This window comes from Melanostigma gelatinosum, assembly GCF_949748355.1.
Source record: "Melanostigma gelatinosum genome assembly, chromosome: 3".
NCBI lineage: Eukaryota > Metazoa > Chordata > Actinopteri > Perciformes > Zoarcidae > Melanostigma > Melanostigma gelatinosum.
In genome coordinates, this window is record NC_136636.1 from 11,996,260 (window position 1) to 12,020,578 (window position 24,319).

The 24,319-nt window shown below is 41.7% G+C and overlaps 2 protein-coding genes across 2 annotated transcripts; both read right to left on the minus strand.

Moving 5' to 3' along the window:
* Positions 1 to 1,940: 1,940 nt before the first annotated feature.
* LOC306775795 (nuclear receptor subfamily 4 group A member 1-like) lies at positions 1,941 to 6,267 on the minus strand. The gene is made up of 7 exons (XM_079266306.1): positions 6,135 to 6,267; positions 4,203 to 5,044; positions 3,390 to 3,519; positions 2,989 to 3,152; positions 2,618 to 2,820; positions 2,329 to 2,507; positions 1,941 to 2,222 (listed from the first exon to the last, which is right to left on the minus strand). The coding sequence occupies exons 2-7, from the start codon at positions 5,040 to 5,042 to the stop codon at positions 1,966 to 1,968; spliced, it is 1,773 nt and encodes a 590-aa protein (XP_079122432.1). The 5' UTR covers positions 5,043 to 5,044; positions 6,135 to 6,267; the 3' UTR covers positions 1,941 to 1,965.
* A 1,361-nt stretch (positions 6,268 to 7,628) lies between these two features.
* dgkab (diacylglycerol kinase, alpha b) lies at positions 7,629 to 23,501 on the minus strand (the record flags this gene model as incomplete). Its single annotated transcript, XM_079266172.1, has 23 exons — positions 7,629 to 9,836; positions 10,885 to 10,945; positions 11,071 to 11,191; positions 11,347 to 11,527; positions 11,973 to 12,063; positions 12,176 to 12,240; positions 12,319 to 12,479; positions 12,579 to 12,668; positions 12,750 to 12,835; positions 12,910 to 12,984; positions 13,128 to 13,201; positions 14,067 to 14,117; positions 14,213 to 14,311; positions 14,398 to 14,508; positions 16,059 to 16,147; positions 16,338 to 16,455; positions 16,581 to 16,697; positions 17,066 to 17,140; positions 17,921 to 17,970; positions 18,141 to 18,215; positions 18,622 to 18,766; positions 19,114 to 19,187; positions 23,429 to 23,501. 23 exons carry the CDS (start codon positions 23,499 to 23,501, stop codon positions 9,756 to 9,758), a joined length of 2,163 nt encoding a protein of 720 aa, XP_079122298.1. The 3' UTR covers positions 7,629 to 9,755.
* Positions 23,502 to 24,319: the final 818 nt, after the last annotated feature.

The window sequence follows — 24,319 nt, forward strand, 5'->3', positions numbered from 1 at the left end:
AAGATTTCTCTTATCAGTATCAGTATAAACCAGAGCTCTCGGGGTTGATTGGTCTTTCAAAAACAGAATATGTAATATACACTGCATGAATTTTGTACCACGATGAAATGGAACACAATTGTAAAGAGAGAGATGGCCCTTAAATACCGACATTCCCCAATAAAAACCAGAGGAAATGAAGATATATTAGAAGAAACAGCCAAGAAATCTCACAAACATGGTATAAATCAGTGGTGTATTTTCAATTTTTTTTAATATCAAATATTCTCTGTCTTTTAACACTTCTGCACCATTTTACAAAAGCCCTGGCAGTATTTTTCAAAGTCCACACACACACACACACACACACACACACACACACACACACACACACACACACACACACACACACATGTCCCAAACAACAAGTCCCAAATCTACAGTAGAGAAAGACGTGTTCTTCATATTGTTTGAACACTGCTTGGGTAAGTGCTCTTAGCTGCTCATCTTCTCATCACATTTGTGATTCCTTAAGATATTTCTTCAGTTAATTTGGAGATGAAAATGCAAAAGAAAATCCAACATACAAAAAGTGCACAGCTGAGAAGAATGTGGAAGACGGTAGGAGAGCTTCACGGACACATGCAGTGTGATGTATTTGCAGCCAAAGACAAGAAACCAGTTGATATCAAACATGAAATGTGTGCTTATGCATGTGGATTTTCAAGCAATGTTGGGTAAAAACAAATTTTATAAAGAGTATGTATAGCTGATTGTGGATACAGGGAGACTCTAAAATGTGCTTTGACTTAACTTAATCTTAAAATGGCTCTGTTGCAGTAATGCATTTCACTGTCACGGGAACATGTGAACAGGATTTAGTACTTGTTGATCCTAAACCACCTGTCAGCCCTTGATGTCTTCCCAGTTTAGCAGTACGGGGTGTGAGTGCAAGTATGGTACGCTCTTTTTTTAAACTTCATATCAGAATCTGGCACTGACTGGAAATCATATTCAAATATGGAATAAATGTTGATGGTGACACTGAAATTGATTATTTCACATGTGTAATAAATGGATCTCATTGTATGTGATATTTGGAATGAAAATGCACTTTGTGTCACTTATTATGGTTGAAGGAGTGAGGCTTGATAAAAGGCACTTTGAATTTAGTCAATTTGTGTTCTTAAAAGCCCACAAAGTGTGTTGTTACAGGGACATGCAGTTCAACGGTAACTCTGCCAACATCAGACTTTACAAGTTGTTGCAAAATTGCAGCATGGGGTTATGGCAGAACATTTTGCTTAGCTTAAGGCAATAAGGGTTTTGAGTGGTAGTATCAAAATAGGAGTAAACTTTGGTCCGAGACCTTCCACAGGAGCACAATTGGGATTAAAACCATGTTTTGTGATACAAAGACATTACCAGTAGTAAATATTTCCCTTTTGAAAATAAGAACTCCACAGTTCTTTAAAGAAACAGGACGTGAGATTCTGCCTGCATTCTTCTACTATCTCAGCTTCTTAGTGGGATCAAAAAGCAACTTTAAACACTGTTTTTTTAAGAGATTAGTGTGGTTCTTTTGATTTTAGGAAAAGCCGAGTGTGTAATACTGCATTGCATCTACCCAAATATCCATGGCTTACTAGCTGCATAGCAGGACAACATTCACACATCCAGCACAGCAATGAAGTCAGTTTACAAATGCACACAGAAATATGTATAAACAGTGTCGTGAACTGAGTTCTGTCTGTGACAGTTTCATTGAACTGAAATAGATCTTGATGCGGTACTCGCACATGTACCATACTCCTTTTTAAAACTTAATGTTAGAAAAATAATGGTCTCTTGAACAATGTCAGACATTCGTCAGCACACAAGTCAGTGTGAGAAGGAGGTTCACCAGTAGAGCTCAATGATAAAATTTCACATTCGGTGCTTTGAGTCTATCATCTTTACAAATAACACATTTGTGTTCATGTTTTTTCAGAACGGCAGAGTATCCATGAAGATTTTTTCCACTATTGGTGGAGGAGGGACCAGGTCCTCTAGTTTCAGGTAGAAGATGCGCTGTAGGCCCTGTGTGCACAGAGTCCTCAGTTCGGGGAGTTTGCCCAGAAGACGAGAAAGATAGTTGGGCCGGCTCGGTTCTGAGCCGTTTCCGCTCACATGTTCCCTTAAACAAGTGATGAGATGACTCTGAAAGTCCTCGACCCGTTTAGGCTCTTTGAGGCCATGGCGATCTAGATGCAAAAAAAATGCTCTGATGAGAAACACAGTCCTGAATATAAACATACAATTAAAATGCAGTGAGCGTCACTGTAATGATAAGCAAACAAAGGCTCTCACCGGTGATGATAACTAACGCTGCAAGACAGGCAAACAAGGAGAGATCTAAGTTCATGCGGTGAAGGCTGTGGGAGAAATCCATGATGGAGTCAATCCAGTCACCAAAACTGTGAACGCACTGCAGTCGGTGGAGGACCAAACCGTTACAGAAGATCAGCTTGTTCTTCTCTGGATTTGACCTATCGGGTTTCAAACCAGTAGTACAATCAGCATATTGAAAGGTGCACATTAGTCCTGTGAAATATTAGTTAACATGGCTTTTTTTTTTTTTACTGTAAAAGAAGCCGACCTGTATGCGAGTCGCAGAATGAAGAGTTCAACAAAAGCTGATTCAAGGAGAAGCTCCTGGTCCTCTGTGCAGAAATCTGTGAATCCTGGGATGGTTTCAGCCCAGATTCTTATTACATCCAAAGCACCGGTCAGCAAGTCATAAAACTGCTGGATATCACCGGCTTCCTCCTTATCGTTCAGGTTCAACACAGTCTCCTGGTACTGAGGAGGAAGAGAAGGGAAGGGTCAATTCTACTGAAGAGAACTGTAAATACCATGAATGAGATGTTTGCTGTCCATGAGTTCATTCTACCTCCTGTGTTGAGTTAATTGTTGATGATCTGATTGGTACAAATGAGCTCTGAACATGCTGCAAGTCTTGAGATTTACCTTGGAGTAGTCGAGCTTTCCAATGGTTGGGTTTGAGTCCAGATGAGCCCTGACAAGAGAGGCTATGATGTTGACACTGGGGGTTGTGGATGAAGCCTCGGCCACAGTCTTGGGTTTGGAGGGCAGACGACCCCGGCGACCTTTGAGGCTGTCCGTGCGAACAACTAAGACAGGGACGAAAGAAAGCAGCACTTGAAGCATACGTTTGTGACCCTCACATGGCCGTCGCTTCTTGTGACAATTTGAGAAACGACTGCTGTATCAGTTTCTCTTTTTCTGCAGCTGGCACCAGAAGGCTCTGGTTACATATGTCATTCCTAGCTTTGGTTTCAAAGGACTGTCACTACAAACCCCAGTTTGTCATACATTAGTCACTGAAAGTGAGTCTGACATTACATTACCTTCTTTGACCATTCCCACGACGAGACATTTCTGGAAACGGCAGAACTGGCAGCGGTTTCTCCTCCTCTTGTCCACAGGACAGTCTTTATTGGCGAGGCACACATACTTTGCATTTTTCTGTACAGTTCGCTGTCAAACAAGAAAGAAAATACATTACTATGAGCAAACATAAAACTAATTTGCATTCTGTCTTATAGGCTTAACTCAGTCGTATAGTCCGACCAACACTGTATTTTTGAGGCTGATACCAATATAGAAATTTTAGAGTTCAAAAAGTCTAAATAATAATACTTTACCCTTAAAAATTGTACTTAGTGGTACATTGTACATGTAAAGTGGTCAGTGCTCTCTGGTTGACAAACTTTGTATGGTGTCACTATTTCTAAACTATTTCAAACACAGCTTTGAATTTTCATACAGCAATGGCTCATTACTTTTACCAATATATGCAATAAGCTATTATCAGCCAATATGTCGTCCCAGTAAATTTATCGATCAGAATCTAGTCTGACTCACCGGATGTGGACTGTGGGTGTAAGTCTGCCATTGGCCATGTATCTCAAGCTGCATTCTCCTCAACTTCCGCTATCTGTGCTATCTATTTTGCAACGGCTCCGTCGCTGCATCCTGTGCTTAATGCTGCCCAAGGCGACTGTGATTGGTTTGAAGAAATACAAACAAGCTAGAGTGTTTTTCCCCTATACCAGAATGATAATGTGTGGAGCCAGACAAAGCGCTGTGGAGATGGGTCTGGCTATGTAAGACTCGTCAGGCTCTACTCAGTAGAATAAACATACTGTTCAGCTATTTACCTTGAAGAAACCTTTGCAGCCCTCACAGGTGCGGACTCCATAGTGCTGACAGGATGCATTGTCACCACAAACTGCACAGCGGCCCTCACTGGATCCTGAGTTGTGGGTTTTAGGAGACATCATGGCCCCCTCCACTATCCTGGGGCTTTCCAGGGGTCCGTGCTCCAGGGACATTGGAGGACAATGAAGTGGAGAGACATGCTGCTGAGTAGGCAGAAAGTAATGGTCATCATGGCCTGGCTGAGCATCCTGATGGTGCCCCAGGGGAGAGTGCTGCTCTGGTGCGGGGCTGCTGAAGGAGAAAAAGGAGAGCTGCTGGGCCATGGCACCCTTATCTGCCATAGAGGACGGGGGCGCTGAGGGGTAGGCGCTGAAAGGGGAATCCCACACAGGTGCAGACTGGGCCTGAAAGCCTGATGTTGGAGGGGAAGCAGCGGCATAAACCGGGCTGCCATAGTAGTCAGAGCCACCCGACGATAGTGTTTCATCAAGGCAGCTTAGCGCAAAGGAACCTGGGTAACAGCCATACACCTGAAGATCATCCAGCTTGAAGGCCTGGCTTTGCATCTGAGGGCAGGAGCTTTCAGCTACCGCGGCGTGGCTGAATGAAACCGTAGAGGTGGGAGGGGAGGTGGTAATCTTGCAGGAATAAGCATCAAACTCCCCCACATAGCCATTTCCCACCAAGGTGTTGATGCTGGGCAACGAAGATGTAGACAGCTGGTCATTTTGGCCACTGATGTCCATCACCAGTTTGGCACTGAGGTCAGGATTCAAGAAGTCAAAGCTGAAGTAGTTGTCATGCGGCAGGGATGCATACTGAGTTTGTACACAGGGCATTGCTAGGACAAAGAACAGAGAACAAAAACAATTACAACTGATGAAAAATAAACCCCAACTTTTGACTATGTTTTATAGATATTGTTTGTATTCATATCTTCTAGATGTCTTAATACTTAAAAAATGTTTTTATGTAAGTAACTGCATTGTAAAATAATTATTCACTTGGGATAACTCGGGCTGACAGGAAGCTGTTGGCCTAAACATACGTATGTGGTAGAGTAATGCATGCACTGAAGTTCAGACGTCCCAATAATTAGATATTCGTTTAGGTCAGCGTTTTCTAATCACCCTTCTATAACCTTCTAACCAGTATAGCTTACTTTAGCACCTTTAACGCACAAGGTCTCATTTCCTCTACATGCCATTTGTCTGGCGCTAGGACTAATCAGTCATCTTTAGAAAATGCAGAGGGAGATCCTGTGAAGCAATCAGAAATCATCAGATGTTGTGTTACTGGCTGTTAATGCTTTGAAAACCTCCTTCAGTGGAGGGAAACCCTCTTTCACAGGGATGCTGGATTGTATTTCATGGTGGGATGAATGCCAGCTGAAATAGGAAAGGTGGCAAACGCCTGTTTATGTGTGTGTGTGTGTGTGTGTGTGTGCGCATGGTTGGCTGAATGTGTATTTACATGTGCAAACTTCCTCACTCTGGATTTTTCAATACAAAAATGAAACACGTCTCACCTGATCACTGTTGTTTAACACACACATTGTTAAATAATATTTGCAAACTTACATTTAAACTTAGACACTACTCAAGTGTCCAACGTGTGTTTTAAGTCCTATAAATAAATATACTCTATACGTCTTCTTGTATGTCAACGGTAATACACAAAACATACGACATGTAGAATCATGTTAAGTCATTAAGATGAAAATATATTGTCGTAAACGCTGAGCTGCTCAGAATATAGATAAGACAGCTGATAAAACTGTGAGAATAGTACAGTTGCAACAGAAGTACTTGTAGGACCAGGGTTCACTAATGACAAAATATACCCCTATAGCTCTCTCCATAATAATATTCATCTGCCCTCTGAATAAATAAATATCAAAACATGCAAACAAACAGTTCACTTTCACTCACCTGGTTCATGTAAATATCCGGATTTTTAAGCTTTTCATTTCTTCCAAACGAGTGAAACTGGTGAATGTTACCTCTGCCAGCTGCTGTCAGAACACACACTCATTCAAACACACTCTCACACACACATACTGGGTCAGACCAACGCAGGCGGATCCATACACGCTTGTTATATTTTGGCTACGTCGACAAAGAGGCGGGTCAATGCCCAAAGATGGTGAACAGGGCGGTGGAACGTTCCGGGTCGCGAGCCAATCAGCGTCGGCGAAACGCAGACGTTCTTCCGTGTGACGCACGAACGGGATTCCATTGACGCAAGAGCCGGGGGAGCGTGCGCTCTAAATATAAACCGACAACGACAGCGGCGCTCACGTGGGGCTATTACTGGATGAAAGGCTAAAAATAGCCGTAGTTTGGAGGTGCAGACGGTATATGACTGGAAATACAGATGCTATACACGTTTACAACAGGGAGGTGTGTTATCACATGGCTGACCAGGAAACACCTGTTTTCTTTTCATAAAATAGGATTTCTGTTGTCACAGAATGGCTAGAAACTCCCTATTCTCTGGCATCTTTCAAGCAAACTTGGGGAAAAGGTACCAGGAGTACACATTTCTACCATGTAATATGATTGAAAGCTTTTTTTTAAAACGGTTACTAAATTATGTTTTTTTATTTTTTATCTTGTATATTTTACTTAATGATTCGTAGTGCTTTGTGTTTGATTCTGTTTGTTTTGTTTGTCAACTTTTATGCAATAATGTTGTTTAAAATTTACATGTATTTTCATGTATTTCTTCAAATTAGAGATGATTACACATTATACAGTTCAAGCAATAACCAATGAATACAGTTAAGCTGAAATCATTCAGCAAAAGTTTCACTTTTAAAATTATTACGAATGAACACTTCAAATATGTAAATTTCACAACAGACAATTATCACAAGAGGAAATCCCCTCCATACAGGAGGCCTCTAATCCAGACGGACTGCATTGGACACACTAATCCTGTGAGCACTTTGACATCTAAATTCTGACCCACAAAATATGTCAATTACACGTTAAATTCAAAAGATGTGACAACAAATTTGCACCATGGATGCCACAGCTGCAGGTGTCCATTTGTCAAAATCAATCCAAGCATCACCTAATACCCCTTATTAATACCCAACAACAACCCAAAAAAACGAACACACAAACACTTAAACTCTCTCGGGGGATCTTTGGGAGTGATCTAGTGTCTGTTAGTTATGAAGAAAGTGAGAGGGATTGTTCAGCATGAGAAGCAGTTAACAGGAGCTAAACAGACCTGCGGAAATGGAGTCAATTTAAGGGGATTGCACATGATGCTGTGTTTTGTGCAGTATGAATATAAAATGACAGACTTGACTGAAATGATTCTTTATGGCACTTTCACTCAGTCATGCAAGAACACACATGCTGGCATGTAGTATGCACACATATATGAATACAAAGACAAAATATATTGCTTGTTTTAATTAAAGTCGAATTCTGTGAAGTAGTCCATTTATGCACCTGAAGTTCGACCAGTCTGGATACAACAATCTGAATTCTTACTTGTTTCTTGTATGGTCTTGAAATAAGTCAATTTATGTTTAGAATTGGTTTGTATACAGTACGTTACCATAAGTTAGCACTGGCACATTTTGACAGACATGTCTTGTTCCTTTTGTTGAAGTAAACTTAACGATGAAATGAAATGATGTTGCTTTGCCAGCACTGGATACTCCTTTCCCACTCAAAAAAAGTCAAAGGAGATTTCACATCTAAATATAAAATTTCTCTCACCTACTTTTTAAGATTTGCATTTTGATTTTCACCTGCAGGATGGAAATATATTTGTTTAATCTTTCATTTCTACCAACTCCTCTCTTTCCTCCATCATCAGAGACTCCTTGTGTGTAATGTCTGATGCCTTCTCACAAGAGTTTAAGTGTGTGTCACGCACGCACACACACACGCACACACACGTGCACACACTTTCTGTTGCCACTTCTCCTCACCACTTCCAGATTAGGCCTCCTGCTTTCCCTCCCACATTGAGGCAAAGCCTGCCTCACTGTAGGCTGCCATGCTTTGGATTTAGGGAGATTTAAGAAACTCAAATTTAGAATTTCAATAAGTGGGCTGCATGCACATTACTATTGCATAAACATATAGCCTAATACTTTAAACAAATGCACAAGTCAATACTTTTGAAAATATAAGCACCCATACACATTCTTTATGGCAGATACGCATGGGATTACAGTTTAGCTGCATTAAAGATGTTTTTACAGGCAAATGTTGGTTCTTTCTACTTTGAAAGCAGTTGAAGCAGCATGTTATTAAGAACTGATTTATATGGTTCTTATGACCATGTAAACATTCAGGTATTCTACCATTTGTCCATTAAAAGAGTTTAGCATTTCGATGAAAATGTGTTATTTTGTATCCTCATATTCTGTCGCACCTTATGGTAGAAGTCTGTCTCATTACAGTGAGAGCTTCATATTCAGCTGCGACATACAGTGCAACAAATGCAACATTGTCAAGACACGCATGCAAATGACAGCTACACAATGTGACATTAAGACAAGTTGATAAATGAACTTGCAGGCATGTTACATACATGTACCGGGAATACTACTGCATGCATGGACTGAACACAAGATAACTGATGCCTGACAGACACATAATGTACATCACTGAAACAAAATCTCATCAACATTTTTTTCCAGTCACAAAATATATTATTCGGTGGACTATATCTTATTTTATTACATTTCTGAAGGCGTCTGTGTATTGTGTGACTAAATTAAAAAAGCCTAAGCAATGGAAGCGTCTCGTTAGAAAGATGATCCAAAGATAAAATTGTATGCAAAGCTACAGAACAACAACATATAGGAAACATTGATGTATTCAATACAGTGGAATGCTGTTTTTTTATACTAAACTTCTACTAAAAGCTCAATCAAACCCCCTTTGCCCAGCACTTTCAGGACTAAAACTGTAGAGAAAATCTCTATAAAACTCCATTCAGTGAAGTGTTTCTCACATCATTTCTTTACACTGAAATAATGACATTATACATTTCTCTTTCAGGTGGATGAACAGCGACACTGACAGAAAGACACGGGAACAGACAGTGTCTTTCTGTCAGAAAGACACTGACAGAAAGACACGGGAACAGACAGGTAGAATGGTGTCGTTGAACAACGTGAGCCGCTGTGAACTCCTGAAGGCTGAAGAAAGCCAGTTTATCACCAGCTGCCTTAGGAAGTACAGATGAAACTACTGTAAATGTGATTAACCACAACACAATCACAACATAAGCAAATATATTCCTTATCCACACACTGCAGATACACAACACGCTCTGCTATTTAAATGACAAACAATGAATGCATTACATTTAAGTTGGCACACAATAGCAACAGTGTAGATGTCTGAACTTTGAAATTATATCAGGGATTAAGTGCATAAAGACATACACACTAATACTGAATAAAAGAAACACACTCAGAGATGGACGTCTCTCTTTCATCCTGCATCATTAGAGTAATATCGGTGTCGTGCGGTGCCACTTAGCAGACTGGAGCGTGTAGTGGAAGCGTTGCTCTACTTGTGGTGAAAGAGGCCGGGTGACTTTGTTGGTGCAGCCATCATCATGTTGGCTTGGTTATTGTGAGTTATGTGGATCTATAATAAATATAAAACAACTTCAGTGGTCAACAATTTAATTATTTGTGTATAAATTCTTTTAAATTTGATCCATATCTGATCAGCTCAGTGTAATTTACAAGATATCCAAAAACATCTCCACTTAAATGAAATCAATGATTCCCATTTTCATGAAATAAACTAAATGCGTACTTCTTCTTTGAAGACACATCACTTTCTGTGTTATTTCAGCTCTCCAATATTCTAATATTCTCCCTGAGCACTGAATCCACCTGACTCTAAATGACGTCACATGCATGATCAGTGAGTATAACAGGGTGCAAGGGCTCCAAAGACTCAGTGGCCAGTTTATAAGGTACACAAAGCACCAGCCAGTTCATGTTGAAACTGATTTAGAGAGGCGTTGATTCAACTGTACGATCGTTTTTGAGGCTAAAGTTTGTGGTGCTGTTGAATTGTTTTGCATTGTACCGAAAGCTTTTAACATTTTGCCTGCCCAACATTTATCAATGAGGATAGAGTAACTATTAGAAATAGACGTCCTTGCTGCTATTTGCATGAAAACCTGATTTCCCCTGGCTTCGTTTTGAAGATTTGACACTATGAATTGTGGGTAACTGGGGGACTGAGACTCAGTTGGTGGTTTGCTCTGAATCACAGTTAATGGATCGATCCTCAAGCTTCCCCTGTTCAAATAAGCAAGGCATAGCCTCCAAATTGCTCATAATGTTTTGGTGCGATAACTGAGTCACTTTGGATAAAATCGTCTTCGAAATAACTGCAATATAATGTCCAAAAGGAGAGCCCTCAAACACATGCTGCGTGATAGCCCTGAGCCATCGTAGATTTAGCCCTCTCTAACCTGCTTTAAGCAGCTCACACAGATAAACATAATCAGGGTGAATATTTACTATGTGTTGCTAACTGAAATATTGTTGCTCTTATCTGCACAAAACAAATCTAAGAATACATTTAACTTTGTTGTACACTACAATGCTGTAATCACTGATTTTAATGAATCTCATATGAGACGTCTCTTCACACTGAACTGGTTTATGTCACTTACAGTACATGGAGGCTGCATCCAGGGCTCCCCATCGATTTGCATGGGCAGGGCTTTGATTGTCCTGCACACAGGGAGGAGAGATCTAATTATACTGTGCTATTTATACTGCAATGCACGTCAATGGCCACATAAATAGGTCAGGTATTTTTTGTTATTGTCATCCACCTTTAGGTAAAAGTACACAACCTGATGGTAATTTGGGAAGTCTGAGCTAGTCTGCGCCCGGCGCTCTTCAGTCCAGTGTAGATCTGTCCCATCTCTATGACTCCTTCCAGCCCCACCACCTCCAAGCGTTTGTCAGTCATATCTGCAGAGTGACGAAACACTCACAAATCAAGTTCAAATAGTTTGTAAAAGATTAAATAAGTTTTACAAACAACCAGGTTGATGGCACTAGCACGCAAAAAGACTTACTGACAATATTTTGACATCATAGATTTGGTGATTTCGGAGAGTACAAACCTTGAGAGATTGTTTTAAGAAGTTCAGGGTCAGTGATAACGTCACTGGGCTCCACCACTGGTCGGATATCAGGCTTCTTGGACTCTCCCCAGAGGTTGGAGCCTCCGTGCATGCTGGGTATGTTGAGGACAGCTATGCCCTCGAGAGACATGCTGCTCAGGTCCAGAGACCTTCCACAGCACTGGTGGAGGCAAAAGAACATGTTGGTTACGCAACTGAAAAAAACTTGAACATGACAAAACAGGTGCACTCAGAGTGCAGGTCTCCCCCAGGTGTGTCTGGAACCACCACTGCTGTATTGTGTGATTGAATGAGCACAACCCACGATTGGCTAACCCCTCTTTAGAAAATAAACAAAGAGACAAAGAGACAGTAAAAGGAGTTCTGAGAAAGTGAGAGACACCGCAACCAGAAGAGGCCCTTGAGCATGCAGACATAACTGGGCACGCAAAATATTATGCAGTTTGCTGCAACAGAATATGAGATTAGCCATGTACAGACCCAAAGGTGCACACTCACGCACACACATTAGAATCGATTGCATGATTATTATGTTGGAGATAATTATGTGAATTACAAACAATAACTTGGCGCAACAGCTACATGACTGTGTTAGATATTCTAACCTCAATTGTGAGACAATCCTTCAGCCTCCTGCAAGACGCAGAGATGGTCTCAGACGTGGCAAACTCAAGATACCAAAGTTTGTTCTTCATTCTTCAAAACAAAAGAGAACAACAGCTTCCCCTTTATTATGTGACAAAAAAGCTCTGTTGCACTTTTTATTAGAAAAGACTCTTGGTTCAGACAGTCGAGTGTGAATCCTCACCTGCTGTTGAACCTCCGGGGGTGTTTCTCTCTCATGGAGTGGAAACGATGAGCGATAGAGGCATCCTGTCAAAGTCAAAAGGTAATGTATTCACGTTTCAATGTATCATGTTCCCATTCCTTCCTGCTGAGGCAATGACTCACCACTCCAACAGAGAAGTAGTTGTTAATGATCTCGTAGGGCACAGGGTCTCCAGCCTCTTGGGGGTCGTCTGTTATCACCTGGATGCTCCAGCGGTCCATGGGAACCAACACGCTAGCTTCGACCACCTTCAGGATCTCTCTCAAGTCTGACCCATCGTAGCCTTTTGTGGGATAACAAAGGAAGCAGATACAGTAAATGCAGGGCGCCAACGTCAGTGCCAATACCTCAGTGAGGAGAATTAATGTGCAGATGGTTTTACCTCCTCCCCAGCGCAGACAGCGAGCCAGGTCGTTCCCCGTGCCCAGAGGCAGGATAGCTATTGGAGGATGCACCTGCAGGTTGTCTTTGTCTGAAATCACAGGCACGTTATTCAACCTCAGAGATGTTTATCTTAATTACCTCTTTGAAACCCCCAAATTACCCACAGTACCTATAGCATCCAGGATCCACCCGACGGTGCCGTCTCCTCCACACGCCAAGATCCTGAACTTGCGCAGATTGCGGAAGAATTGTAGTCTGAAGAAACAAAGGCATCATTAATGTAAACAAACTCAAGCGTGTAAAGTTACAGTGGTGAAAGTGAACTGTACCCTGGAGCAGGACCTCCACTGGAAAGGTTGTACACTTGACGTGGGTTCAGCAGGTACTGAAACTTCCTGAGCACTCTGTGGAAAACAGAGAAGCACACACAAATAAAAACAACCAGGAAGTGAGAGAAGCCATATTCTGAAAATGACATGAAAATGGAAGGATTACTTTTACAGTAAAAGAAAGTTACGCAAACATATCGAGACTTTAGGCTGCTTACCGTTCACCCTGCTTTCCTCCACTTTTTGGGTTCACAAACACCAGCAGAGGGTGGGTGTCTGGAATCGGAACAATCTGAAGAAGAATACAGATTAATTACAGATTACAGATTAAGAACACAAACGAGATATGTAAGGATATATGGACACATGCTGTGAGTCAGGCGACTGCACATATTTTATATAATAAGTAAGAGGCAGAATAATTCAAACTTTTGCTTTGTCAAATAAAGAAGATTTAGTTTTTTTTAAGGAAATAGGCTTGGTTTATACATGAACACACCATGACTTCTCTGTGTGTCTTGTGCCAAAAAAAGTTTGAGTTTCCTAAATATTTAAACATCATGATGATATATTGTAATTGCCATGAGAGATACATTTTAGATTTGAGCAAAATTCCACTTAAAAGATGTTGACAGTAAATGTTGAAAAATGTGCTTTAATGAACATTCATAAGGACACAAAACTAACTGAGCCGAACTGCAAACAGAAGCAGTGTATTTGGTCATGTATTTTAAGAAGGGGATTATGCTGCAGGAGGTTTCTCTGTAAGCTTTGTTACTTTTTACTATTGCTCCCATTGGAATATATTGAAACTAATATGATTCAAGCTTGTGACAGGAGGTGAGTATCTGGTACTTTAAATGTAAATACTGTAAATACAGCTGAAGGTGACGTAACAGGCGTATTTGACCAGGACTTCATCAAACACACTGAACTGATACAAACAGACTACAAAGACACTGGCGCAGTCCTTTTTAACATGAAAATCTTCCAAAAATAACATGACCAATCACAAAAAAATTGAGATTCTCCCAAAAGCAGTGATATGCAGATAGTAGTTTGAGCAGACCACTTGAAAGAGACCTCGCAGAGAAAACACATGGGTGTACAGTTGGAAAGGGAATGAAAGTGTGTAGGACGATTTGATGACAGCAGACCTGCAGGATGTGGCCATCAGGGGTGACGTTTAACAAGCTGCTGTCTTCTTCCTGCAGGACAACAAAAGAAAAAAGGATAATTAACTTACAATTGTCCTACAAATCTAAATCTGCTCAAGCCAAATTAATGGTGCTGCTCATTATACCTTTGACACACCATGTATGGCCCACGGAGGAAGTATATGATCTCTCAGTGGCCCACAATCACAGGACGATAAGCCAGAGAAAATACACTCATTGTGACGCTTAAAAGAAGGCAAGTCTCAGTTAACATACAGAGCAAAGAGTTCTTCTCTAATTCATCTAATTCATGTCCAAACACGCACCTCACCATTTCCTGGCACCACACACAACGCCTCCCCGCTAAAGTCTTGACCTTCTTGTGACAGACCTGACACTTGGTGGACTTACAGTCCGCTCTGATCCAGTCGTGAGCTGCTACCTGAGACACAGAGGAGAAGAAGGGAAAAAGGTTTAATTCACTACGACTACTTTGTCCATTTCTAATTACCCAGAAAAATGTCCACTTGTTCTTCCACTCTATAATGTCAAGTCTTATGGTGTTGTACAACTTCCGCTCCAAGATTAAGATTCATGTTCACTAGTGCCAAACCACAAACCAGCCCCGAATGACATCAGCAAAAATGATATTATAGTTCAATTTAATAGACTCAGCACAGACCACACCCTCAACAGAGCAGCTGCGGAGACAGCGTCAGATTCATGACATTTTGGATAACCACTGACAAGGAGACACACATCAACAGATCAAATATCCCTATCGCACACACTGCCACCTCTGGAAGCAGCTGACGAAACTTGGTCAGTTCCTTTGTGATCCTTTACAGGTTGTGAGTTGTGACACTACACTATATAGATGACAGTGACCACATCATTGTCTACATTTCTGCAAAATCAGGACATTAAGGAGATGTGCAGAGCAGACTGTGCCGGCTGTAATCTGCTCTTAAAAAACAGATGGGCTGCACTTATTACAGACTAATGCCCTGTGACGTTCCCTGTCGTTAATGTGTTTGGTTTTTGGTCCGTAAAAAGAGCATTGACGTGGATATAAACACTTGACAGATATGAGCGTTCCGTTTTAAAAACGAAATAACTCAGGGTTCATTTACTAGATATTTCCACAGATTTGGTTTAAACGTGACAAAAATGATAAGATATAACATATTCTATAATTTTCTAATTGTCAGCTAATCTTATGAAATGACCAAATCCAACATGAATTGATCACTAACATGTCCATTTATCCACAGCCTGATTTCATGTCTGAAGATTGAGAGCTCCACTGTTGCTCAAAAACACACCGATAAGACACACTGTTGCACTGGTTGACATGGACCTTCATTACCATTTACATCAGCAGTTTATTTTAAGTCAATCGCACAATGAATGCACTATTTTCTCCTTTTTCGGGACATTTGCAAAAACTACTGCGGCCCTCCTTTTTAAGACATTTCTTTTTTTGCCTCTTTTAAAAATGAATCGTTGTCTTTTTAGTTTGTTAGTTTGTGAACAAAAAGGAACAAATTGACCCTTTGCTAAGCTCTGCCCCTCGCTGCTACTCCATCAAACTGTCAGAGCTAAAGTTACCATGGAGTCCACAATGTCACTAACTGCACCCCCTGAATAAATATTATCTCATTTTTGGGGAAAAAGTCTATGGAGCAGAGCCGGTTAGTTGTCGGACCCTGGTCAGAGCTGGCTAACGCTACGCTATGATTGGCCAGTCTGCATTTAAGGGTTGGGACTTAGTGAAGGGTCAATTGGCTCGGTAATGGCTGCCACAGTAGGGACGTTGGTAAAAGTATTGAGAGACGGCCTAATGCAATGTTGCTTTTGGTTGGTTGTCATGGGATTTGTTGACATAGAATATCAATGGACTAATCCTTTAATTTAGCTACAGTAAATGTAAGTTTGAAAATATAATGTAAGGAAATGAAAATGCGGCGGAGTTGTCGTGTGTGTTCTTACACCAATTTCCTTTTTAGAGCTGACAAAGGTACGGGCACAGGGTTCAGGATTCTTGTTGGCACAATGACTGTGGACGGTGTACTTGCAAACTGAGGAAGAACAAATGTTACAGGGGTGACTGAGTTCAAGATAAAGTGTTCTCAACGAAAACATCTGATTCTATAGCAGAATATATCTAATAATGGACAAATAATGAATGTTATAAGTGAACTCCTCTGCTTCATTTGTATTGTGTACGAGGTGCATGGTTGCCCCCTGATGGCAGCCGTGAGCTCTTACAGGTGCAGCAGAGTCCCTGCTTCCCGAGGCCGAGCAGCATGCTCTGACACACGCTGCAGTATGTCGGCTTGTTAAAGTGCTTCATCCTCCAAATATGCTGTCCATCTCTCGCCGTCATCTGTGGGTGAGAAGACTAAACTAAAGAAAAGTGGAACCGCAGTTGATCACACTGGAGAAAGTTACAATTAACAAAACGGGGGATGTTTAGGTGCTGCATGTGGAGTCAAATGATTGTTCCGTCACCTTCAGTCCAAGCAGAACAAGTAAAGGCACGTTGTTCATGCCTCCCTTCACCCATTCCTCCAGAGTGACAGTCCCACTGTCATCCGCATCGATCGCTGTCATCATGTCTTTGAGCACCTGTCCAATTACAAAAACAACTGCTGGTTATTAATCATCTAACTCTTGCAAAGTAAACTTCCTTTTCTGTCTGTCAGCTGCCGTTATTAACTTAAACTTTAATTTATCCATCTGATACACACATACCATTCAAGTTGACCACTGCATTTAACCCAGTCTAAGCATTTAGGGGCAGTGGGTTGCTCAAGCTCTGCTCAGCGTAAGCTCTCTATCTGAAAACAAACTTAAACTCTCCTACCGTACTTAAAATGTTATGTTATCACACCCCTCATGCAGACTTCTTGTGAAAAGTCATAAATGACTCAATGACAGAATAAAAAAAACGTAGAAGCTTAAAAAGGAAAAATGGATCAAAATGAGACTCATACTGGTCTTAGTTCAGTCACGTCCCAGCCGAGGTAATCAGCAGCTCGCATCATCTGGGTGATGATACAATCCACCTCCTGATGGAGAGACAACAGGGTCATCTTGTGCAAAATACTGTGACCTCCGACAAATTACAAACAAAACCAGCCACTAACAATACTGCAAGTTAAATGTAGTCTAACTGCAGTTGGGTCTTATTATTTAATCATTACTTGTTTGTTTATTGATGATATACGGTTGGCTTCAGAACTGTTTTTGTTTTTCCCCCTTTTATTTTGAAAATGGACGGTTTATGATTATCAGACTGTTAAGATCTAAAATATCTTAAATAAGGCTTTTCAAATATGCAGTGGAGGAGCAAGACTGTAGTATTAATTAGCCTTTATTTACAGTTTTCAAAAGTGTATGTGGGTGCCGCTCCATGTTGCCAGCTGTTGCACCAGCAAGAAATACATTAGCTGGATGTATTGTTGGTGCAACAGCTGGCAACATGGAGCGGCACCCACATACACTTTTGAAAACTGTAAATAAAGGCTAATTAATACTACAGTCAGCAGCATTTCCTGTTCTGCATATTAATCTCTTAACATTATAAATGACATATGGAGAGAAACTTACTTCTTGAAATCCCAGAATAATTTGACTTTTCAGTGTTTGTTAAGGGGTCCAAGACCATAAAAATAAAACAGTAAATTAGACGTGAGACGTTTTTACATTTTACAGAACTAATTGTGAACAATAAATGTGTAAACTGTTGCCAGTGAATAAAAAAGCACCCCAAATATCTTGTTAATTCAGGCACACATTGTAAACACAGGGAAGTCAGCGAAATTTGTCAGTGATTTTGAGTAACTTACAGAGCTGTCCAGGACTTTGTTGCAGTCTTTATCGTAAAGTTTGAAGGTAACTAGAAACAAAACAATGTCAGTCAGTAATCCAACCGTTGTTTTTTTTCACTTTCTCAGACCTTCCAGATCATCCAATTCGTCAATCTTAATCATTCATTAGTGGTCAAATGTACATTAAATGCAGTTCATAAAAATGTCACGAAATGTTCAAAAGGAGGATGAAACCAACATTCGAGCTTCTCGCGTGGCTGTCCTTCCTCCAGCACTGTGAAGTAACAGGACACATCACGGAGAAAGACCTCGCCTGAAGAAAGAAATACAGAATCAACCTTTTGACGAAACTGGAAACCTTCGTTACATTACTGAGATTTAAAACAGCATGTTCTTTTCACTTCTGGATGAAAATGTAGAACTGCGGCAATAAAACAATAAAAGCAAGTATTCTATCGAAGGTTGGTTATCTGAACAGGTGCACTAATCTCCAAAGCGACTCCACGCCTACGGCTTCATTCCTCTGACGCACAGGTACGCACAAGATAAGATAAACCCAAACAAACAGGTGGGCGTTGAACAAAGTGTCCAACAGGAAACACTCTTTGTAGTATATGCTTTGATTATTTTCGGGATGGCATGTGGGGTATTCCCAACGACACTCCGAGCATGGTTTTCCTTGTTGTGTAAAAAGAGATCAGTCTTCCAAATAGATTTACCTCCTTTGGGCAGACGGCTCTTGCTGGACGCATCATGCTCCACATGTTGAAAATATTGAAAAAGACGTTGGCAGAAGTCTGCAGGGAAGTCATCCACTTCTAGGTAGGTCTTGAGAAAGAGACAGAAACCCTCCGCATCCACGCACTGTGGGAAGAAATGAAACTTATTGTCAGGAGACTCGAGGTCAACTGTAATTTCAAGATAATTCCCTAACAATCTACAAGAAAAAATGATGTGCAAAAGTGTATGTTTTAATTAAATGAAGAAACAAATTCCCAAAAATAAATTAATAAACAAATATATATAAACTTGGTTTTAATTGAAGAAGACGTTTTTGAAGAAATTCAATTTTTTTTCTACAATTACTACCAAATTAAATAATTATTTTCTGAAACTTTAGACAAAATGTATTCGAAGAAATGGGAAATGACTACCCTGTAAAATAATAATAAGACCTAGCACATGTATTATTGATCTGTTGCATGACTCACCCCTCCAAAGCCGCGCTGGGCCAGCCGACCACCTGAAAACTCCTGAATCACATCGTTCACCCTCCGACTGCTGTCTGCAAAGAGAACATCAGGAAGTACAAAATCAAAGAGGACGTGAAAAAAATAATGAAATTATTGACACATTTTTCTAATATGAATCTGTTTCGAACACGACCAACGAAAAGAGAAACTCCGACAGTTAAACTGAGGGCAGAGAATCTTAGTACCTAATTGAGCTCTTTGTCTATTTGCCTTTGATCCCACCCACTAATCACAAGGCTCCTGAGAGCTAAAACAGGAAACAAACGAGAGCTCGTCACTAATTGTGGACGTGGACGTACTGCGTGTATCCTACATTAAATCTTGGCTGTGCAGTTTGAGAGGAGCGGGTTTATTATCCTTTCAGCCATTATCCAAAGAGCCCCCCCCCCCCCCAACAACACTAAAAGCCTATACCCTTTCATTTCATTTTGTTCAAAGTGTACAGCTGAATATTTTTAGCCATTTTGCTTCCTGTCAACAGGTCCATCTAATTATATTAGCTTGAAGTGCGGCGCATAAGCATGCACTTACAGTTTGGAGTTGTTTGTGATTAGTGCTGCTCCCAAAGGTCAGATTCTCAAGTTTGAAAGTAGCTGGAACCTCATTAAAGTATGTTCGTGATCAATCAGGTAAAAGAGAAGTCTGCACACCCAAATCTGTCAGAATGCCCTTTTATCTACTCTCTCAGTTTTGTATATTTTGTATTCTGCACACAGGAGTAACAGAGGAGTGCACAGAGGTTCCAGCATTTCCCTCCCCTTTACTCTCCGGCACATACATGATTACAAGAGCATTCTGATTGATTATAGTATGTGAGCTTGTCTTGCTCTTTTTCTCGTCTTGTATTTGTTTCTACCTTTGCTCATCACAGAACAAACCATTCTGTTTCTCACAACTTCCAAATCATCCGTGTTGGATAAAGTATTCAGATCTTTTTACTGAAGTAAAAGTACTAACACCACACTGTAAAAATAGTCGCCAGCCAATAGCACACCTGCTGTACTTGTATATTTTGTGGGTTACTTTGCTTTTTAACGATAACATCATAATTTACAAGCTCTTAATATGTTTTATATAGAAATCTTAATTTGCAAATTAACTAGTAACGAAAGCTGTGAAATAAATGTATATTTCCTTCTGAACTGTAGTGGAGTAGAAATAGAAAGTGGCACAAAAATAAAAGACTCAAGTAAAGTACCTAAAGTTTATAGATTAGAAAACGTTATTAACGTGGGGAAACTCTTTTGCCACCCAAAAACTCATACAGACGACACAGTCCACAGTACACAACAACACTTTACTTTTGGCAAGTAAAGTATTTTAGTAAATGTATTGCACAAAATACTTGAATTAAAAATCTTGGTAAAATGACAGAAATAGCTAAATATAATGTACGTATGGTTGGTATGTATTACAGAGAATGATTTGACCATTGTTATTGATGCATTAATGTGAAGGTGTATTTGTCTAGCTGGAATTCATTTCAATTACATTATATACAGTTCGGAGTTTATGATCATAAGGTGCCGTCCTTTCTATCTGCCGAGGGAATTTACGGCGATTCTGCTCGTCGTTGTTTACATCCCTCCCACCCACAACAACAGTGACAGAAGTGCGGCCCTTTGTGAACTGTATCAGGCCATCACTGAACAACAGACGGCTCACCCAGATGGCTCCACCATCCTCGCTGGAGATTTCAACCATGCTAACCTTAAGACTGTCCTTCCCAAACTACATCAGCATGTTGATTTCCCAACAAGAGGGGAAAACATTTTGGATCTGGTCTACACTACTCGCAAAGGAGCGTACAAGGCCTCACCCCTACCCCACATAGGACTCTCTGACCACATCACCGTCCTGCTAATGCCAGCATACAGACCAAGAGTGAAAGTCACCAGACCGGTTCTGAAGCAGGTACGGGTGTGGCCAGATGGGGCCTCCTCTGCTCTCCAAGACTGCTTTGACACAACAGACTGGGGAATGTTTAAGCAGGCAGCCACATACAACAATCACACAGACATTGAGGAGTACACAGACACTGTTACTTCTTACATTAGTCAGTGCATTGATGATGTGACTCATATGAAAAACATCATCACTCGGGCTAACCAGAAGCCATGGCTGACAGGGGAAATGCAACGGCTGCTGAGGGCCAGAAACAACGCCTTCAGAGCCGGGGATGAAACTGGCCTGAGAAGAGCGAGAGCCGACCTGTCCCACGGCATCAGGAAAGCAAAACAGGAATACTCGAAGAAGATAACCAGTCACTTTGAAGACAGCAGAGATGCACTGAGCCTGTGGCAGGGCATTCAGACCCTTACGGACTACAAACCCGTGCCACAGATCTGCGGCAGCAACATCTCTCTGCTAAACAACCTCAACAGCTTCTTTGCACGGTTTGAAACACAAAACAGCACACGTCCACACAAGACTCCGCCCCCTCCCCACGACCAGGCTCTGTGCCTGTCTGCTGCCAGCGTGAAGAGGACACTCTCCACTATCAACACCTGCAAGGCAACAGGTCCAGACAACATCCCTGGTCGCGTGTTGAAGGACTGCGCAGAGGAGCTTAAGGATGTCTTCACGGATGTCTTTAATACTTCTCTGAGACAAGATGTTGTTCCATCATGCTTCAAGGCCACCATCATCATACCTGTGCCAAAGAAACCCACTCCGTCCTGCTATAATGACTACCGTCCGGTGGCACTGACCCCCATAATCATGAAGTGCTTTGAACGGCTAGTCATGTCACACATCAAATCCATTCTTCCCCCCCACCCTGGACCCTTTCCAGTTTGCATACCGTGCCAAGCGGTCCACGGAGGATGCAATCTGCTCTGCTCTCCACCCAGCCCTCACCCATCTGGACTCAAAAGACTCATATGTGAGAATGCTGTTCATAGACTTTAGTTCAGCATTCAACACCATAATCCCACAAAAACTCATCTTCAAACTTGACCAGCTGGGGCTCAACACCTCGCTGTGTAACTGGCTGCTGGACTTCCTCAGCGAGAGGCCACAAGCAGTACGTGTCGGCAACAACACCTCGAGCAGCGTCACACTGAGCACAGGGGTCCCTCAGGGCTGTGTGCTCAGTCCACTGCTCTTCACCTTGCTGACACACGACTGCACTACAACCTACAGCACCAATCACATGGTCAAGTTTGCAGACGACACAACTCTGGTTGGTCTCATCACCAACGACGATGAGACCCACTATAGGAAGGAGGTCAGCCTTCTGACCACGTGGTGCAGAGACAACAACCTCCTTCTGAATAACAGCAAGACCAAGGAGATTATTGTTGACTTCCGGAGAGGCCACACTCAACACCTACCACTGACCATCAATGGTGCTGACATAGAGAGAGTGAGCAGCACCAAATTCCTGGGGGTGGACATCAGTGAGGACCTCTCGTGGACAGCCAACACAACATCACTGGCAAAGAAAGCCCAGAGGCGCCTCTACTTTCTCCGCAAACTGAAGAAGGCAAGAACACCACCACCCATCATGTGCACCTTTTACAGAGGCACCATTGAGAGCATCCTGACAAACTGCATCACTGTGTGGGGCGGAAGCTGCACTGACTACAACAGGAAAGCCCTGCAGCGCATAGTGAACACAGCTGGAAGGATCAGTGGTGCCTCACTCCCCTCCCTGCAGGACATATATGACACTCGCCTCACCCGCAAAGTCACCATGATTGTGCGCGACTCCAGCCACTCCTCACACAGTCTCTTCAGCCTCCTGCCCTCTGGGAGAAGATACCGGAGCCTCCGTGCTCGCACCACCAGACTCTCAAACAGCTTCGTCCACCAGGCTGTTAGGAAGCTGAAGCTCTCTGGAATCTCTCCCTCCTCTCTTTTAAGACTCCCCATGTCCAACTGCTGCTAAATACAGATTGATAGCTTTTTTTTTGTTTTTTTCTCTTATTATATATATTTATTGTCTAAATGTTTTTTTAATGTTTTTTAATCTATTGCACTGTATTCACTTTATATGTTTATGTTGGACTAGAGAGAAACGTCTTTTCAACTCCCCTGTATGCTCAGTACATTGTGGAATTGACAATAAAGCAAACTTTGAACTTTTGAACTTTGAACTTTTGAACTATTGATTTTCTAAAAGACAGATTGTGTTGCTTGCCCCCTCCCCACAGCAAGGACTGAGAAAACTACCTGTTCAGCTGGTCTCTTTATGTTTTATGCGCAGCATTATCATGCCTGTTATATGAATAACTTTTGAAATAAAGTTAAGTGAGAAGATGACACTTACATTCCATGTAATGCTGCAACTGGATAAAATCCACGGGAGTCAGAGACCCTACTGTATCGTCAGACGAGGCCATGCCGAGCAGCTGACTGAGCAAAGAGAAATCAATGACGGGCGTCACAGAGATGACAGGGAGGAGAACAACACCAGGACAAAGCCTTAACCTCAAGAGAGGCTGCAGAAACGAGGAGGTAGTCTTTTGTGTCGTGGGTGGGTCGAAATAACTGGTTTTGCCGCCATTCCTTGGATTGCAAATACCAGCAGTGCGTAAACACTCCCCTCTGTGAGGAATTGATCAACCACAGTGTCTGGTTCCAGATATTTAGACAGGCTGGGGCTTCTAGCGGATGAATCCTAAAACCAGAGCCAATACGACTGACTGTACGACATTCAATAAGTAAGGGAAGTCTTGTCGTGCATATTTTTAGTTGACACCCTTAGAAACATGGACATGAGTCAACAGTGTGTGACAAGATCTGACAAGATGAGGATTTGCCCACAAGGAGATACATGTAGGCCAATAACATAATAACAGGCTGTATGACTGTCACCAGCAGAAAATAAACATGAATTGTGCTGGTACATGTGTCCACCTATCTTCTCTGCACAAGTCTCCTATCTCACAAAAAAACAGTGTATACCCCATCAGCTGAATCAGAAAGTACTATACAAACACCGAAGTAAATCACAAATCATCAATTAAGACCAAACTTTTAAGGGGCGTCCATCAGACAGGTACGAGTTTTTACTTTGCCGCTCTCTAAGTGCTGCACAGGTGTTCAGTCATCCGGTTAAGGCCTGAACACTAATAAAGGCTCCTTACCTTCCTCTCTCCTCAGACTTCAGCGGAGCGAAATAAAAAGCGTCCCGAACTCGGAGCGTCACAACACGGAA

Excerpts from the sequence above, each read along its gene's own strand:
- LOC306775795 (XM_079266306.1), bottom strand. The coding sequence starts at position 5,042 with ATGCCCTGTGTACAAACTCAGTATGCATCCCTGCCGCATGACAACTAC. Across the intron at positions 3,520-4,202 it reads GCTGCAAAGGTTTCTTCAAG|CGAACTGTACAGAAAAATGC; the intron begins GTAAATAGCTGA and ends CTTGTTTGACAG. Across the intron at positions 2,508-2,617 it reads ATTCTGCGACTCGCATACAG|GTCAAATCCAGAGAAGAACA; the intron begins GTCGGCTTCTTT and ends GAAACCCGATAG.